The 18,436-nt window shown below is 42.9% G+C and overlaps 1 protein-coding gene across 2 annotated transcripts in view; it reads right to left on the reverse strand.

Moving 5' to 3' along the window:
* Nucleotides 1-18,436, reverse strand: part of SFI1 (SFI1 centrin binding protein) — a 91,500-nt gene that overhangs the window by 65,860 nt on the left and 7,204 nt on the right. For both annotated transcript variants that reach the window (XM_073629260.1, XM_073629259.1), the window contains one exon: nucleotides 15,404-15,514. In XM_073629260.1, the coding sequence (XP_073485361.1) occupies nucleotides 15,404-15,514 (111 nt within the window). The remainder of the gene's footprint in view (nucleotides 1-15,403; nucleotides 15,515-18,436) is intronic.

The raw sequence follows: 18,436 nt of genomic DNA on the forward strand, positions 1-18,436 counted from the left end.
ATACTGCTCCTCCACCACTCCTGCCCATTGAAATGAATGCGCACCGCTGCCGAAGCGCCTGCAAAGCGTTTCGGCAGCGGCGCTTCAGGGGCGCATTTAACCCCTTCCTCGGCTGCTAGCTGGGTTTTAAGAGCCCTGCTAGCAGCCAAATAGCGCCGCTGAAATGAAGGTAAAGCGCCGCTAAAACTAGCAGCGTTTTACAGTCAACGCATGCCTGCTCCAGTGTGAAAGCAACCTTAAGTGATACAGAAAATTTTTTACATTTAAACATTTATTAAACAAAACAAACCTCCAATCAGTTCACTTGTATGTAGAATTTAGATAAAAAATAATAAAAAAAAACTATATCTTAAATACACAAAAACAGGGAATCAAAACTTTTGGATGAAAAAAAATGGGCTAACTTACTGCTTAGTTTTTTTTTTTAATTTATTAGCGTATTTTTTCAAAAAATATTGCGTTTGAAAGATCGCTGCGCAAATACCGTGTGACATAAAATATTGCAACAACCACTATTTTATTCCCTAGGGTCTCTGCTAAAAAAAATATATATATAATGTTTGGGGGTTCTAAGTGATTTTCTAGCAGAAAATACAGGATTTTTACTTGTAAGCAACAAGTGTCAGAAAAGATTTAGTCTTTAAATGGTTAAACAGAGCTTCTACACACAGATCTCAGTTCATTCATAAGTGTAAACATTGTATCCTTCAGGTTCTTTTTATCAGATTTTGCAGGCTGCCCAGAGGAGGAGAGAAGTCTCTTCACAGAAGTTTTCAGGCAACTTGTATTGACTTCTATTACAGAAGTCATTTGCAAGTCCGCTGATGTCTTTTTTTATCAGCACAATCCGCCGATGCCGATTAAGTAAAAAACACCAAATATCGGCCGGCTGATATATCGGTCGACCTCTAGCTATAACAGCTTCAACTCTTCTGGGAAGGCTGTCCACAATGTTTAGGAGTGTGTCTATGGGAAGGTTTGATCACTCTTCCAGAAGTGCATTTTTAGAGGTCAGGCACTGATGTGGGTGAGAAGGCCTGGCTCGCAGTCTCCACTCTAATTCATCCCAAAGGTGTTGAGGTCAAGACTCTGTGCAGGCCAGTCAAGTTCCTCCACCCCAAACTCACTCATCCATGTCATCATTTGGTGGAGGGGCAATTATGGTGTGGGGTTGTTTTTCAAGGGTTGGGCTTGGCCCCTTAGTTCCAGTGAAGAGAACTCTTAAAGTGGATGTAAACCCGAAAAAAAAAAAAAAAATTAATTAAGGCTTGCACCTTGTACAGTATAGGTTTCATGTCATCTGTGCCCAGTCTTGCCACAAAAGAGTTAATCCAGCTCTGAGCAGTCCTCTTATCTTTTTTCAGCGAGATAAAAAATGACACACAGAAATAGGAGTCAGTTCTTCCCCCTTGCTGTGAGTGACATGTGATTTACATATCTCATGCACAAGCCTGAGAGGCGTTCTGTGTACTTCAGATACCCTCCTCCTTTCTTCTCCAGCCCTCCCAGGATTGGCTGCTTCACACCTCAGCATGATTGGGCATGCTGAAGTCATGTGGTGACTTTTCTGGGTTTTGACTGGATGTTAGTGGTCATAGCAGAAGTTCAGTGTAAGAAATACACAGGAGAAAATGCATAATGACAAGGGGAGTGTAGAGGTGGATGGGGAGTCTACTGACATCACAACTCCACCCACCGAGCTTCGGACAACAGACCCACCCACAGAATCTGCCGTTTTTCGGGTCTCATAACAGACAGAGGGAAGACATTTGACAGGTAAGGATACATGCAGGAGTCATGTATATCCTTATAGATAACCACTGTGGCAGTAGTTTAGAAAGGATGAGAGTGAGTTTACATCCACTTTAAGGCATCAGCATACCAAGACATTTTGGACAATTTTTCATGCTCCCAACTTTGTGGGAACAGTTTGGGGATGGCCCCTTTCTGTTCCAACATGACTGCGCACCAGTGCAAAAACAAGGTCCAAGACATGGATAAACGAGTTTAAAGTGGAGGCAGCCCAATACTTTTGGTAATATAGTGTGTATACTGTACAAATTAGTCAATGTACAGTATTTGCAATGCTGAACGAGTGGCTACTTTATTCTATCCCTTTTTTATGCCACCTGACTAAACACATAAATCACAAATACGAAAGAAGCCCACTTGAGTGAGGAGATAGATAGAGACAGACACACACTAAAACCTTGGTTTGAGAGTGTTTTGCAAGCTAAGCACAATTTTTTTTAAATACATTTTGACTTGATATACTGTACAAGCGATGTCTTGATATACAAGTAGCGTCATGTCACAACTGAGTATAAAAGAGAAGAGAGGCGCCTCTAACCGTAGCAATATGGTTACATTTAATGAAGGTACATTTAGCAACTCAAAGTATGCAGGCATCTGGGGTAAAGCTGTCCACATAAACCATCCTCCTCACCGCCATCAACATCATCCCTTCCACTCTGTGCTCCACGAGCAGTTCAAGCCATGGCTCTACTGCAGGGTATTCTGCAGACTGACAGCGGTGAGAGCCGGTGGTGTGGAGGATGGTCTACGTGGACAGCTTTACCCCGGATGCCTGCATACTTAAATGTGCCTCTTTTAATCAACCATATGAGTTGCTAAATGTTCATTAAAAGGAGAAGTAAGGGTTTGGCTTTTTTCCCATAATCATATTTACCTAGGTGGATGCATCGGTCTGATGCTGCATCTGTTCCCCGGTGTCTCTGCACTGAGGACCGAGTCATCAAACACCGCCGATGGCTCGGTTCTCTTGGCTCCCGGACAGTCAATCAGCAGATCTCCTGCTCTGCTTCTCCACACTCACTGGAGCGCTAAGCTGTGGAGGGGGCGGGGAGCGTCCGTCTCAGGGGCTCGCTGAGAGGCTGAGACTGCCATCAGTCCAGGCACCTGGTGGATCCAGACTTCCAAAGTCAGGATGAAGCGGTGCCCGGACTGATCTTGGTGACGTCAGCAGAGAGTGGACTTCGGACGGCTCTCTGCTGAAAACGGGTCACAGGAGTGCAAAACGAATTGCACTCCTGTGACCCTTAGGAGAAGCCCAGCCAAATGAGCCCAGGCTGGACTTCTCCTTTAAATGTAACCATATTGCTAAACTTAGAGGCACCTCTCTTCTCTTTTATACTCGGTAGCTCCTGATGGATTTGGCTTCTAATCCCCTTGTGGAGGCTGAATGAACATTTTATGGTTACACTACCTCGTCATATTGCTATAATCTTTTTATATGGACTATAAACTGAAGAAATTATGAATAAATGGTAGTGGAACAAATCATTTGAGTTATTTCTTATTATTTGGATGGAATGGATCATTTTTTATTATCATCCACTATTTCGTATGAGGAAATTCACTTTGATAGACAAGTGCTTTGGATTTTCTGGAACAAATTATGCTCGCAATCCAAGGTTTTATATATATATATATATATATATATATATATATATATATATATATATATATATACACACACACACACATACAGTGTGTATATATATATATATATATATATATATATATATATATATATATATATATATATATCTAGACCTGAATTGTTTTATCAATGATTTTTAATTACTTTTAATTATATGTATTTTAAGCATCTTTAGCATTATATATAAACCACTGAGTGAAGGGGAACCTGTATCTACAGAGACAGTAGATACATGTCTAGAATTAGATTCAATCACTACCCTATATAGTGTAGTGGGCCATATATGTAGATGCCCCTTTTATTATAAATATCGATTTTACCTCATATTATAAATATCGATTTTATTTATTTTTATTTTGAATATAAACTCACTGGGTTCTCAGTTTATATACAATTTGGATACATTTAACATGCTTACTAGTGATAAGGGATTTTATACACTTTTTGTTGTTTCATATTTACCTTTCTATTTTAGATTTGAGTTTAGATGTACACACATATAATCTATACCCACTATAGATGAGAACATCTAGTCATATGGATGGCTTATACCTAGAGGTGAGGGGGGGGATTGATTATTTCCAGTGTATTTAGATAGGAAGTTTCTCACCATGTGGATGTATGTATCTGTGTGAACAACACAAAACATTCAGGAAGTAATGTGAGAGCGGCATTTGCAGGGGTTAATACTGTGTTGTGCTGTGTGTTAATGCTGCTTTCACTATGTGATGTGACATGCAGCGATCAGTTGGAGCGTCAGCTGTATCTGCATGACACCTCACGTAACAAGAGATTCTCTGCAAACATCAGTTCACATCGCTAGAATGCCTGATTCCCATTATGCTGTGTACCGGAGCTCTCAGCGTAATTCACATAACGGGGACCTGAGATGTGCGCATGCGCGATGAGCCAGCCAATGAGCGTTAGCTAGATAGGCATATAAGGGATGAGTGGCAGGGAGCACAGCCTATCCCATGAATAAGTCAACCTATGACGAAACGTCGGGGGCGTGGCTGTGAGACGTGACGTGCAGCACTGTGAGCCACACTGAAGGAGAGGAGCATTGTTTACACGGAGGGACGGAGGACATCCAAGGGAGGGGTGAGATTGATAACCCTGCACCAGCACACCTCGGGTCCGCCGTGACCACTTGTTTTATTTGGATCCACTGGAATTACGTTTGATGTGATTTGCACTTTATTTGAGCTGTATTTTATCATTTTACATGTGAGTGTACTGATTGAAGATTGCAGTGATTTTAATAAATGTGTGATACTGGTTTACACTATTGGAGCACATATTATTTTTTTCATGTGGACCGGGTTGGAAACATTCACTGTGGAACAACGATTGATCCTACTACCTTGGTGTATGGTAGATAAGCGATTATTGCCTTGCATGAGAGTGCTGGCAAATAAGTCGGTGAGTATAGGTCTTGAGGGAGTGGAATCACTGCACACAAGAGGAGAGGTGGAGGAGACACAACATCACCTGTGCTTTATCAAGATTTATTACCACTTTATTTGGACACATTTTTCTCACGTGTGTGGTCAGGTTTTATTGTGGACTGATTTATATTTTTGAAGTTAATTTGTATTTTGTATTTTTTATTTTTGGATATATTTGGTAATAATATTTTTTGCATGTACAGCATGATATGAAGTGGCAGGATAGGTTTTATCACTGGAAATGTATTGAGATATGTATTTCCTAAGATTACACTGCATGTAAGGTTTATACACATTAAGAGGGTCGCACCATCACTGTGTTGATCGATATTTGACCACTGATCTGGCTGGTACATTTACACCTATATACATTTTGTGTAGATTTGTTTATAGATTTCACCTTTGCATTAGTGTTCACATACACATGTGTAGAGGGTCACACCATCACTGTGTTTAATACACTTGATTTTTTGTTTGAAAGCGCCTCTTATTTTTTCCTAGATGTCTGTGGGAGGATTTGGGTAGTTTACAGACATCTCCGATTAAATACTTAGTATATGCATTATAATTTAAAGGGGCTGCTTCATAGTGGGTGTGGGAATTCAATTCCCCACGTGGGTTATTGTATAGATTGATTTTGAGCACATTCACATTCAGTTTGTGAAACATAGTGGCGCGGTGGAGGTATTAGTTTTTGGTGAAGGGCGGTATACCATTTATAATACCTATTACTTATATATATATATATATATATATATATATATATATATATATATACACACACATACACACACACATACACATATATACATACACACACACAGTAGCTCACAAAAGTGAGTACACCCCTCACATTTTTGTAAATATTTTATTATATCTTTTCATGTGACAGCACTGAAGATATTACACTTTGCTACAATGTAAAGTAGTGAGTGTACAGCTTGTATAACAGGGTAAATTTGCTGTCCCCTCAAAATAACGACACACAGCCATTATTGTCTAAACCGCTGGCAACAAAAGTTAGCACACCCCTAAGTGAAAATGTCCAAATTGGGCCCAAAGTTTCAATATTTTGTGTGGCCACCATTATTTCCCAGCACTGCCTCAACCCTCTTGGGGTTCACGAGAGCTTCACTGGTTGCCGCTGTAGTCTTCTTCCACTGGATGTTAGAGACTTTGCGCTCCTCCACCTTCTGTTTGAGGATGCCCCACAGATGCTCAATAGGGTTTAGGTCTGGAGACTTGCTTGGCCAGCCCACCACCTTTACCCTCAGCTTCTTTAGCAAGGCAGTGGTCATCCTCGAGGTGTGTTTGGAGTCGTTATGTTGGAATGCTGCCCTTCGGCTCAGGCTCCGAAGGGAGGGGATCATGCTCGGCTTCAGTATGTCACAGTACACGTTGGTATGCATGTTTTCCACAATGAACTGTAGCTCCCCAGTGCTGACACCACTCATGCAGCCCCAGACCATGACACTCCTACCACCATGCTTGACTGTAGGCAAGACACACTTGTCTTTGTACTCTTCACCTGGTTGTCGCCACACACGTTTAACACCATCTGAACCAATTAAGTTTATCTTGGTCTAATCAGACCACAGTTTGGCCACATTCCCGGAAGCATTCAGCAGAAGGGGATATTCCCATTTTATGCATTCTAGCCGGGGTGAGGTATGAATGATGAAAGATTCAAGGTGTCCTTTTATGAAACTGCGGTAAAATACCACTATTCAGTTCTCAGGCATTCTCAGAGGAGATCGTTTATGAAGGTCTGTAGATCACTTCTCATGTTGAGTTGAGAAGCGATCTACAAACGCCGGGAACTCCTGAGAACGGCTCCTCTCACTGTAATCTCGCATGATATAGCGGGATTACAGTATGAGGAAGTGTAAAATACAAAAGTTTAACACGAATCAGCACACATTATTCCCCAACATATTAATAAAATAATAAAGTTAAATTCCCCCTACACAATATACATTAACCTAATTATTAAAAAAACATTGTTTTTATCAATATTTAAAGATCATATATGTGCCTATTTAAATGTGAATGGTGTATAGTAAATGAATGTAATCCACATATGTAATGCAGCTATACACCATTCATATAAATGCAAAATATTATTATTATTATTATTATTATTCAGGATTTATATAGCGCCAACAGTTTACGCAGCGCTTTACAATATAAAAGGGAGACAATACAGTTATAATACAATACAATACAATACAATAGGATTAAGAGGGCCCTGCTCAGAAGAGCTTACAATCTAATAAAATACATTTATAATCATTAAAAAAAATTTTAATAAAGTATACAAGTATAAATATAAATTAAAATAAAATATATTTCATAATTGATAAACACCCGTATAAGTGTAATAGAACATGCCATGGGTAAAACCATATTTCAGGGTTTACAAAATTTTATTTACTAATCTTCAATGTTGTCACATGAAAACATATAATAAAATATTTACAAAAATGTGAGGGGTGTACTCACTTTTGTGAGATACTGTAAATAGATAGAGAGAGAGAGAGAGAGAGAGAGAGGCTGGCATCACAATTGTGCAATCACAGATATTGCATGTGACGCATTGCTGTGCATACTACATGCAATGTTTGTGCAATGCAAATTTAAGGCTAGGTTCCCACTGCTGCGATGCGGGAACGCTGCAAATCTACTGCGGGCATGTCTCCCAGTGGCAGTTACTGCCCTATGCGAACTACTGTGAGTGTCAGTTAAAAGTTAACGACACCCCCAAATCAGTTCGCATATCGCAGTGCGATGTGTAAACTCGGACCGGAATCGGATCGCATGGGTGTGAACACCCATGCGATCCGATTCTGCTGCAGACCAAAAAAAGGGTCCTGTATGAGTTTGGTCCAAATGCAATGCAAATTCAGCCATACTATCTGTATGGCTGAAAACGCATCGCACAGAGATCGGATGTGATTTGCACTGCAGTGCGAATCACATCCGATCTCGGACACCGCAGCAGTGGGAACCGGCCATAAATCATATTGCATTTGCACCAAAATGGTACAGGACCCTTTATTTGGACTGGAATTGTATTGCATTGGTGTGAATACCCATGCGATCCGATTCCTGCACCATTACATAGTTCGCACTGCGATCTGTGAAATGATCTGGGGGTGTCATTAACTTTATATTGACACCCGCAGTGGTGCGCAGATGTCAATGTAGGTGCGATGTGGAAACCCGCACAGGAATCACGCTGGTTCACGCATCGCACAAGTGTGAACCCAGCCAGAGATGTGAACATCTAAATATATAAATCCTAACCCGCTAGTTTTGGGGTGTGTAATGGTGGGAAAGATGTGCTCTGACTGTTCGGTGAAAGAAAGAAGTCAAAAGACTCTCTCTCTGATTCTCCACCTCTGGAATGGTGAATCAGAATGTGAGAATTCTGTCACAGATCGCCAATGTGGTGCCGAGATCGCACCTTCATAAACTGGCCGTTTCTGTGACAGTCAGTTACAGATTCTCACTGTGCTGCGATAATCAGCGGAGAACATGTTCTCCACTGGATTACCTCAGTTTCATAAACTGGTAATGATCTGAGATCAGCGGTGAGACTCGGGATCGACGCTGATCTCAGTTTCATAAAAGGACACCCAAATGTGGATTACCCTGTCCCTGGAGGAAATAAACAGAGGTCTTAAATGTGTCACAGATTTCAGACCAGTCCTCTTCTGTAATAGGGACATCTAGGGAGTCCCATTTCTTTTGTGCTGTCTTAAATCTAGGGTTGGTGTCTGTCACGACGGCTGAGTAACAGGTGCGGGGATCTCAGGAGTTTTTCCAGGTCAGGCGTCCTGAGTAGACTGTCCAGGGAGCCAAACTGCTCGTACTGCAAGTCTAAGTTGGTAATAGTAAAATAGATAGGTATGTGGTAGGTCAAAGTCTAAACGCATCTGGGAGAAGGATTTGAAACCTTGAGGGGTACATATGTGACATAAGTACTTGATTCCCCTGGACGTACATCTTTTGGGGTCAGGCATGGAGCATAACTCCTTAATAGTAGGGTTAAACCACAGTGGACTATTGGGAGAGGCTATTCAGGAGTCAGTGGAAAGCTTTGCTACCACAGTTTGGAACAGGGAGAGGGAGGTGGGTATAATGGATATGCCTGGTCCAGGTGGTGCGCATCCTCTATATACAATGTTATGGAGAGTTTCAAATGAGGAGACTATAGCTCCTTCAGTAGTGGTACAGGCATTATTGGGGTTGGGGTGAAGCCAATCATGAATATTAACCAGCTGGGATGCTAGATACTAAAAGGTAGAAGTTAGGGAAAGCCAAGCCAGCCATGTGGGATGGGAGGCGTAGTGTCTCCAGTGCAACTCTAGGGGACGACCATTCCAGAGAAACGCAGTACAGATAAGGGTCAATATTTTTAAAAATGCATTTTGGAATTTTACAAGGGGAATTAGCCATGACATACAGTAATTTAGGCAAGTAGATCATCTTGAGGATATTGGCTCTGCCCATGAGGTCTAGGGGCAGATCCTTCCACTGTTTGGTTTGTGTTTGTAATTGGAGCTGTAAGGGGCATAGGTTATTCGTTACTTATAGGGATAGTGGCAATTGAATTGTGACTCCTAAGTACTTGAAGGAGGTGGCCACTTGTAGCTTAGAGTCCGATCGAATCTCCAATATAATAGCTTGGTCTAGGGGAAAAATGATTGAGTTGTCCCAATTCATTCGTAATCCGGAAAAGTCACCAAGTCAAGTTGTGGAATAGTCTACGGATATTCATTCTGGTTGAGCGGCTTGGTATGAAGCCCCCCTGGTCGCTCCCAACCAATTTTGCAACCACTTTGTTCAGACGATTGGCCGGGATTTTGGCCAACATTTTGACATCTACATTGATAAGGGATATCGGCCAATAAGAGTCGCATTTAAGGGGATCTTTCCAGGGTTTTAGTATCAAAATGATTAATGCCTCTCTCATTGAGGGAGGAAGTACTCCGTCTTTCAAGGCCTCATTATATGTATTGAGTAGGAAAGGGCCCAGGAGGTGCCGAAAGTGTGTATACCATTCAGCTGGGAAACCATCCAAGCCTGGTGTCTTACGGGTCGGTAGCTGCAAAATTGCAAGGGAGAGCTCCTCTATAGAAAGAGGTTCTTCTAGGTCAGCACGGTCTTGTTCCGACAATTGGGGAAGTGCTGTTTGGGTTTAATATTGATCGAGTTGGGTCTCAGAGTAGTGGGCCCTAGTGGTATAAAGGTCACGGTAGAAAGATATCAGGATCCTAGGGATTGAGATAGGGGTACAGTCGGATCTAGTTAGGTAGGAAAGTAGGCGACCGGCCCTATTGCCATGTTCAAACATCTTCTGTGTGACATAGAGCAACGTTTTTTAGTAAGGTCCAGCAGGCGGAGCTCGTACTCCCTGCGACTGTGCAACCATGGGGTTAGCGTAGCTGTACTAGGGTTCTGAGCATAGGCTGTCTCTGCGATTGTCATTGCATTTTCCAATTCCTCATTACGCTGTTGGGCATTTTTGCGCAAATTGCAAGTAATGAACATAAAACTGCCCCTTAATACGCTAACCCCTTGGAGGCCTCCTAGCTAGTAGAGGGCCCAGTAGCGCCCTGATTCGCATGCCATTAGTCGGCAATATCTATCTGGCATTCATCCTGTACAATCTCATCCTCCAACCAATGAGAGTTTAATCGCCAAATGTAAGGGCCTGCACTCGGCAGGTGGAGGAGATCCACAGAAAGAGGGGCATGGTCAGAAACCCCCCTGGGTAGATAGGAGACTGTGTGAACAATAGGGAGCATATCAGCAGGGCCAAATGCCAGATCTATACGAGACATGGTGTGTAAGGAGTCAGACTAGCAGGAGAAGTGGCGCTCATCTGGGTGCTTCCATCGCCATATCTCAGTTAGGCTATACACCTGAGTCCAGTCAACAAATGAGGGAAAGGGCATGCCCCCACCCCTCAAGCGATCCATGGCGGGGTCAAGTACAACATTAAAGTCTCCTACGAACAGTAGAGGACCAGGGTATCTAGACAGTAATAAAAGGGACAAGTGAGAGAGTAATTCTGGGGAGAATGGAGGTGGAACATATACATTTACTAATGTAAAGACTGTAAAAACAATACGGAGAGTAATTATTTTGAATCTCCCCTCAGGGTCTGTCTTTACCAGCAGAATTTCAGCTGGGAGGGACTTTGCTAGCAAGATAGAGACCCCGTGGGAGGAGTTCGTGTGGGTGGGCGTGGTATTGTGTAGCCAGCAAGGGACGTTTAAAGGTCTGTAGTGTAGTACTGATTAGGCGAGTCTCTTGAAGGCAGATGATATGGGGTTTATATTTTTTTAAATGGGAGAATACCAGGGACCGCTTCGAGGCGAATTCAGACCCCTAACATTCCAAGAAATCAGTTTCAACACATTAGCCATAGGAAACTATATCTAGCATAGTAGCATAGGGAGGGCCATAATGAAATGTATCATGACATATATGACATTGCCTATAGTATAACCTGGAGTAAAAGTACAATAGTATCAAATAATAAGCTTCCATAGGAGCATAAAGAACAACAGAGAAAAACCTGAAGGTCCAGTCATTCTCAGCAACCAGAGCATGAGAAGAGACCGTAGTGGTTCCCTAAACAGAAAAAACCCTGAGCAACAGTCATGAGGGTTAACAGAAAAACCTGTGGCCTCGCCACCTACTGGTATGGGGGAGGTAGCAGGTCCAATGAGGCTCTCAAGTAAGGTGCATGTGTCCATGCTGCAGGATATAGAATTCACCTGTAATATAAGGCTTAAACAGTAGCAGTCATGTAAGGCACAACATGTGCAAACGTTAGGAAGATCAGGTGATGAGAACAGGCCAAGACTTCCGCCGAGCCTGCCACAGGGGTAATGCAGGGCAGCTAGTGAAAAGAGGCAGTACAAGTACAGTCCACGGATTAGTCCCATCTTCAGAGATGTAGGTATTAATCAGAGGATTACGAAATCCTGTGGGTGTTCCAACAGACATCAGGTAGGATAAGCAAAGAAGTAGGGAGAACTAAAAGGACAGCAGCAAGTTGTCTCAATTGCGGCGTTGTCTGCGTTGTCTTCCAAAGCGGGCGTCTAGCCAGGCCATGGCTTCTTAAGGACAGGAGCAGAAGTGGGCTTTACCTTTATAGATGATTCTCAGTTTTGCAGGGAAGAGCATTGCGTAGGGGAGGCCTTCAGTGCGGAGTCTATCTTTCACCACTGCAAAGGATATGTGCTGGCGTTGGACTTCTGCTGAGAAATCAGAGTATATGGAGATATTGTTGCCGTTAAACTTGAGTGGCCCCTTTTCTCTGACAAGACGCAGGATAGCGACCTTGTCCCAAAAATTGAGGATTTTTGCAATCAGGGACCTTGGAGGGGCCCCTGAGGGAGGGGGACACGGGAGGATGTGGTGTACACGTTTAATCTCAAAGGCATGGGAGAGCATCTCTGCCCCCAAAACATCCCGGTGCCACGAATGGAGGAATCGTTCAGGGCGTGATCCTTCAGAGCATTCCAGGAACCACACAAAATGGAGAATGTTCCTTCGAGAATGGTTCTCTAAATCATCCAACTTGGCTGAGGGTCACCAGCTCATCTGTAGCCGTGTGTACTGTCGCAGCTAAGGGGTGCACTGTGTTTTCTAGGGAGCTAATATGTTCTTCCTCCCCCCTGTCGTTTCCCACAGGTTTTGAACGTCCTGCTTCAGCAGGGAAAAATCAATATGGATGCTTTCCATTTGAACAGTGAGGGAGGCCTTACAGTCTTTTATAGCCAGCATGATTTCTGCCAGTGTAGGCTCATCTAGAGAGGGGCCTGGTAAATTGCAGCCCGCTGAGCATGTAGGGGAGTCTAGGGGTGTTAGGTGGCTAGCCTGGGTGCGGAAGGCTGTAGGCAGTGAGTCACTCACCCCTTGTGCAGAAGGCTGAGCTGAGGTAGGAGAGGGCTGCAGCGTGGCTTCATGCATGGCTGAGGGATCGGCCACATCTTGCCTCCTGAACCGAGCCAGATGTTCCGCCGCGGACAGGGGTGCGGGTGGCCCGTATTGATTCTACATCATACCTGGAACGGATGCTTGTCGTCTTTAGGAAGGGTTCGGTGCCACCTGGGAGAATTTTAGACTCAGGATGCCTGCAGGATGAGAGGATGAGCCGGAGCTGTGGATCTAAGCACCCACTCCCATGAACCTCAAGCCACGCCCCCCTCCTTGTGCATCATCTTTAGAAGAGGCTTCCTTCTGGAACAACAGCCATGCAGACCAATTTGATGCAGCGTGCGGCATATGGTCTGAGCACTGACAGGCTGACCCCCCACTCCTTCAATGTCTGCAACAATGCTGGCAGCACTCATACGTCTATTTCCCACAGACAACCTCTGGATCTGACACCGAGCACGTACACAACTTGTTTGGTCGACCATGAAGAGGCCTGTTCTGAGTGGAACCTGTCCTTTTAAACCGCTGTATGGTCTTGGCCACTATGCTGCAGCTCAGTTTCAGGGTCTTGGCAATCTTCTTATAGCCTAGGCCATCTTTATGTAGAGCAACAATTCTTTTTTTCAACTCCTCAGCGAGTTCTCTGCCATGAGGTGCCATGTTGAATTTCCAGTGACTAGTATGAGGGAGTGAGAGCGATAACACCAAATTTAACACACCTGCTCCCCATTCATACCTGAGACCTTGTAACACTAACGAGTCACATGGCACTAGGGAGGGAAAATGGCTAATTGGGCCCAATTTAGACATTTTCACTTGGGGTGTACTCACTTTTGTTGCCAGCGGTTTAGACATTAATGGCTGTGTGTTGAGTTATTTTGAGGGGACAGCAAATTTACACTGTTATACAAGCTGTACACTCAATACTTTACATTGTAGTAAAGTGTCATTTCTTCAGTGTTGTCACACGAAAAGATATAATAAAATATTTACAAAAATGTGGAGGGGTGTACTCACACATTATATATATTTTTATATATATATATATATATATATATATATATATATATATATATATATATATATATATATATATATATACATATATATACATATATACATATACATATATACACACACACACACACACATACACATGCTCAACAGGAAGTGGTTAAGTTAGCACTTTCTTTTGCGTGGTTTACAAAAACTACCAAACTGTCTATTCACTAATGCATTATCAGTGGGAAAAAAAAGACAGGTCTAAATTTATCAACAGAAGGCCAGGTATTCCCTTAGTCAAGCAGCTTTGAAGCACAGCTTGCAAAGTCATCTCAGTTATTATGTCACCAATCTCCACATGCATAAGCATTTGGGTGTGGGTGGTCAAGGGATAGAAGAAAAGCTGCTACATTAAAAAAAAAAAAAAGAAGAGTTTTCAATATCAGTACAATTGCGATTTAGTATATGTGGAAAAAAAGTGTTTAAAACAGTTCATAGTGATACCTTCACAATCCACTATGTCTATAGGCACGTAGAATAGAAAATAAAAATGAAAAGTATAGATAAATATTATATTTCAACCCCAGAAACCAATCAGGAAAAATTAGAACATAAAAAGGAACAAACCTGAAAGGTCCACTTAAATCTGCCTGCTAGAAACACTGAGCATTCTGGGGCACAGGGGTATAGGCAAAAGGAAAGCAACAACCATTATTGGTATCCTGCTGAATACAAGGACTGCCCAATTCCCCAATGTAATGTGTTATCCTCCTATGAACATGAAGAGAGGTAAATTAAAGCTCAAGTCCAGCCATTTTCTTTTGTTTTGGATAGGGCAGAGAAGATTAATAATTTTGGTCAGGGTTTTATTTACATCTGTGACCCCACCGGGAACATTCTCCCTATCCTCATGACCCATATAAAAGAAATGTATCTGTTATTACCCCGACAGGAAGGCAATGGCAGCAATAAAAACTATTGTTAGTAGTTATAACCCTTCTCCACCGTTTTTGTATGTCCCTATTGGAGAGACATTTCATCACTTCCTCTCCTGACAGGAAGTAAACTAAATAAAAGGCTTTGGCAGGTGTTGAGCTTTAAACCGGCCCTGTTACATACATAAACTATAGCAAGCAAACATATACCTGTAAAGAACAGAGAGAATACCTAGCTTCCCGCTACCCATGCCACCAATCTCTGCTCTAGTCGAGATACGGTATTTCCAAAGTCTACTGGGGGAAGATATTTCCAAAACAATTGTTCATTTTGGTCCCCTGCAGCTCTCACTGGTTGACATTGAAGCCAGCAGCAGGAACCAGTGAGAGCAGCGGTGGACATCCCCGGATGTGTAAGGAGCACCATTTATCTGGAATAAAGAGTGGACTTATGTAGCACAGGCAGCAGGAAAAATATTTCCTCTGTTCTTTACAGGTAGGGTCTTGCTTGATATAGTTCACACACCATATTTTAAGTCGCATTAGGTAGAAAAAAAAAATCCACATAAAGCAATAGACATTCAAAACCTTGTTACCTGTAATGGCAGTCAGCTCGAATTTCAAGCCTCCACTCTTTACATGCAATCCACCACTCCTCCTTCCATTGGGCAAAGCAGAAACGCAGCAAGCCATGGAAATAATGTTGCCTGAAGAGATGTTATAAAGTTATTTTTATAAATAGCCTCAAAAATGTAAATATAACATAGTTTAGTTGACATATTTTCCATTTGTTTGCATGGATTTCCTCCATTACTCCAGTTTCCCCCACATTCCAAAGACATGCTGGTAGGTGAATTAGTTCCTGTTCAAATGGGCTCTAGTATGTGTATATGCGGCTAAGATCAAGTGTAGTATCTGTTCTTATCAGTGATCAGTAGGGGTGCTGTGCTGTCATTCTGGCACTCCAGCAGATGGAATGGCTGGCAATGTAATATCCCCTCTGGTGTAATGGGGCTCTGAAGGCTAGTACCGGCTGGAACAGAAACGGGGGAGCCCTCAGGTAGTTGGGGCACAGGAGTAATTGCCCTGGGAAAACTGGATGGGCCCAGTTCCTTTCTGATTTGAATGGATCTACCTTGTTTGGCCATGGGCTGGGAAGGCTGTAGTCTGCGGTGTCTGTGCCCCCCTAGGAGTGGTCTCCCTAGGGGTGCCCTTAGTAACACTTGGGTGTGAGACACCAGTGGGAAACGGCACATGGTCACATCACCAAATTCTTTTTTCTGCACTGCGCCTTTTAGCTAAGTCCGGGGCAATTTTTGTTACCAGGCCTCAGGGCCCGGCCAGTGCACATTGCAAAGACGCTTATTTATTCATTAATTAATTTTCCCCTCACGTTTTGTCACCTTTCACTTATGTGTGTGTATTTTTTCTCAATGGATGGAGGGTGCGAGTCCCCAGGCTTCCCCTAACATCTAGGGGGAGGATGTGTAGCCCTCAGGCTACTTCCTCCCTTGACCCTGGGGGTGGGGGTTGTTGTTTCTCTTCAGGAGAGCCCCTCGACCTAGTACTCAGTGGTTGGCTTCCGCTGACCACAAGGAGAGGGGTCCACCAAGCTTTCTGGCTAGGTGGATCATGTCATATCCCATGTCCCTGTCAGGAGCCTTGCACCCGGGGGATCAGGGAGAGGTCCTACCCCTTTGGGGGTGGATAAACCACACTCTTAAAAGAGAAGTATGGGTTTGGGGGTTATTGCAAGTTTAAACTTACCTAGGTGGATGCAGCATCGGTCCAATGCTGCATCCGTCCCCTGCCGCCTCTGCACTGAGAACTGAGTCATCGAACACCGCCGATGGCTCGGTTCTCTCGGCTCCCCGAGCAGAGAGCTGCTGCCTGTCAATCAGCAGCTCTCCTGCTCTGCTCCTCCACTCTCACTGGAGCTCTGAGCTATGGAGCGGCCGTCTCAGTGGCTCGCTGAGGGTCTGAGACCGCTATCAGTCCAGGCACCTGGCAGTTCCAGACTCCCAGAGTCGGGATGATGCGGTGCCTGGATGATATTGGTGAAATCAGCAGAAAGCGGATTTCAGTCTGCTCTCTGTTGAAAACGGGTCACAGGACTGCAAAACGAATTGCACTCCTATGTCCCATAGGGGAAGCCCAGCCAAACGAGCTCAGGCTGGACTTCTCCTTTACGTGCACTTAGTGTGTGTGTACGTGTGAGTGTTCACATGCACTTTTTTTGTTAACTTAACAGTTTTTCTGTTTTAGTTTTTCAGCACCACCGCGGATAAAAAAAAATAAAAATAAATGTATATATTTGGGATAAGCCCTTAGATAGTAAGCTCCCTGAGGACAGTATGAACAGTGCTGCGTAAAATCTTGCCGCTTTTTAAATACCTGTAATAAATATCTGACGTATTCAGTAAAAGGCAAAAGTGCCCAATCCATAGTAATCAGCTTTTAAGTTTCATAATCATAATTTCGATTACCATTAGATGAATTCTGATTGCTTGTCACATGCAAAGACTTCTGTGGCATTACAGATTTAAAAAGTAATAAAAACAAACAAACATTCTTAGAGATCTTTCACAACAGCCACGTTCGCTCCGGAGATCCTTGAACAGATCCCCTGCTAAATTGGAGCCAAATTATAGATGGCAATTTTGTGACCTTTGATTCTGTTCAGTTTTGCCCTCCCAGAGCTTAATGGACCCATATGAGGTGTATCAGCAGGTGTACGTAAAAGAACACACATTTATGGAAATGGATGATGACCTTTTCCATTTTACTTTTTCAGACCTAGATGCACTCTAAGTAATCAGATGCAAATGGACGCACACCTGTTTATATCAACTTGCCCGTGGACCAACTCCGTTCAGATCTGCCTGAAAAAACACACAGATGTTCTGATCAGACCACTCATGTGAAAGGGGTCTTACTGTCCAAGCCAGATCTGACAGTTATTGTGACTCAAATTGTATCTTTTTCCTTCATTATGGACAGAGCTGGGAAGGTTTAGGATCTCTGTCAGGTTTTTACTGCTTTTTGGTGTACCTGTTGGAAAGATTGATCTATGTCCTTGTGAACACTCTCACCAAGTATAGAAGTAAGGATAAAATGTAAATTTTTGGTGTCACTGGAACAGGAAAATCTGGGGAAAATCTGTCTAAGAACAGATCTCCTTTACTTTCAAGAGATCACTTCTCACTTCCTGTTGCTGGTAGGCCAAAGGGGGGAAAAAAAGCCAGGGGTTTTAACCATCACCCCCTATCCAAAACAAGCAGAAAACGTTTGTCGTTAGATATACTTTAAGGCTATTTTTCACGTTACCATTTTTTTTCTTTAAAAAAAATTCTTTATTTATATAAAAGAACAAAGCATCCATCAGAGCAATGTACAACAGAATAGGTACAATATCTCACATAATACAGAGGCAATTCAAAGTAGCATGGTATTATAACGCGAGATACAGAAATGCAAGATATGCTGACATCACTAAAACTTACGTAAATTTCTTACTTCCAAAAACAAGGGGGTGACCTTGGACAATATGCCAGAATTTTCTCCTGCAGACACTTCAGTTCCTTAAAGAAGAAGGAACAAGAACAGAGGAACTAAAGGATGCCTATGAG

The sequence above is a fragment of the Aquarana catesbeiana genome, linkage group LG01 (assembly GCF_042186555.1).
Source record: "Aquarana catesbeiana isolate 2022-GZ linkage group LG01, ASM4218655v1, whole genome shotgun sequence".
In the NCBI taxonomy this organism is placed as follows: domain Eukaryota; kingdom Metazoa; phylum Chordata; class Amphibia; order Anura; family Ranidae; genus Aquarana; species Aquarana catesbeiana.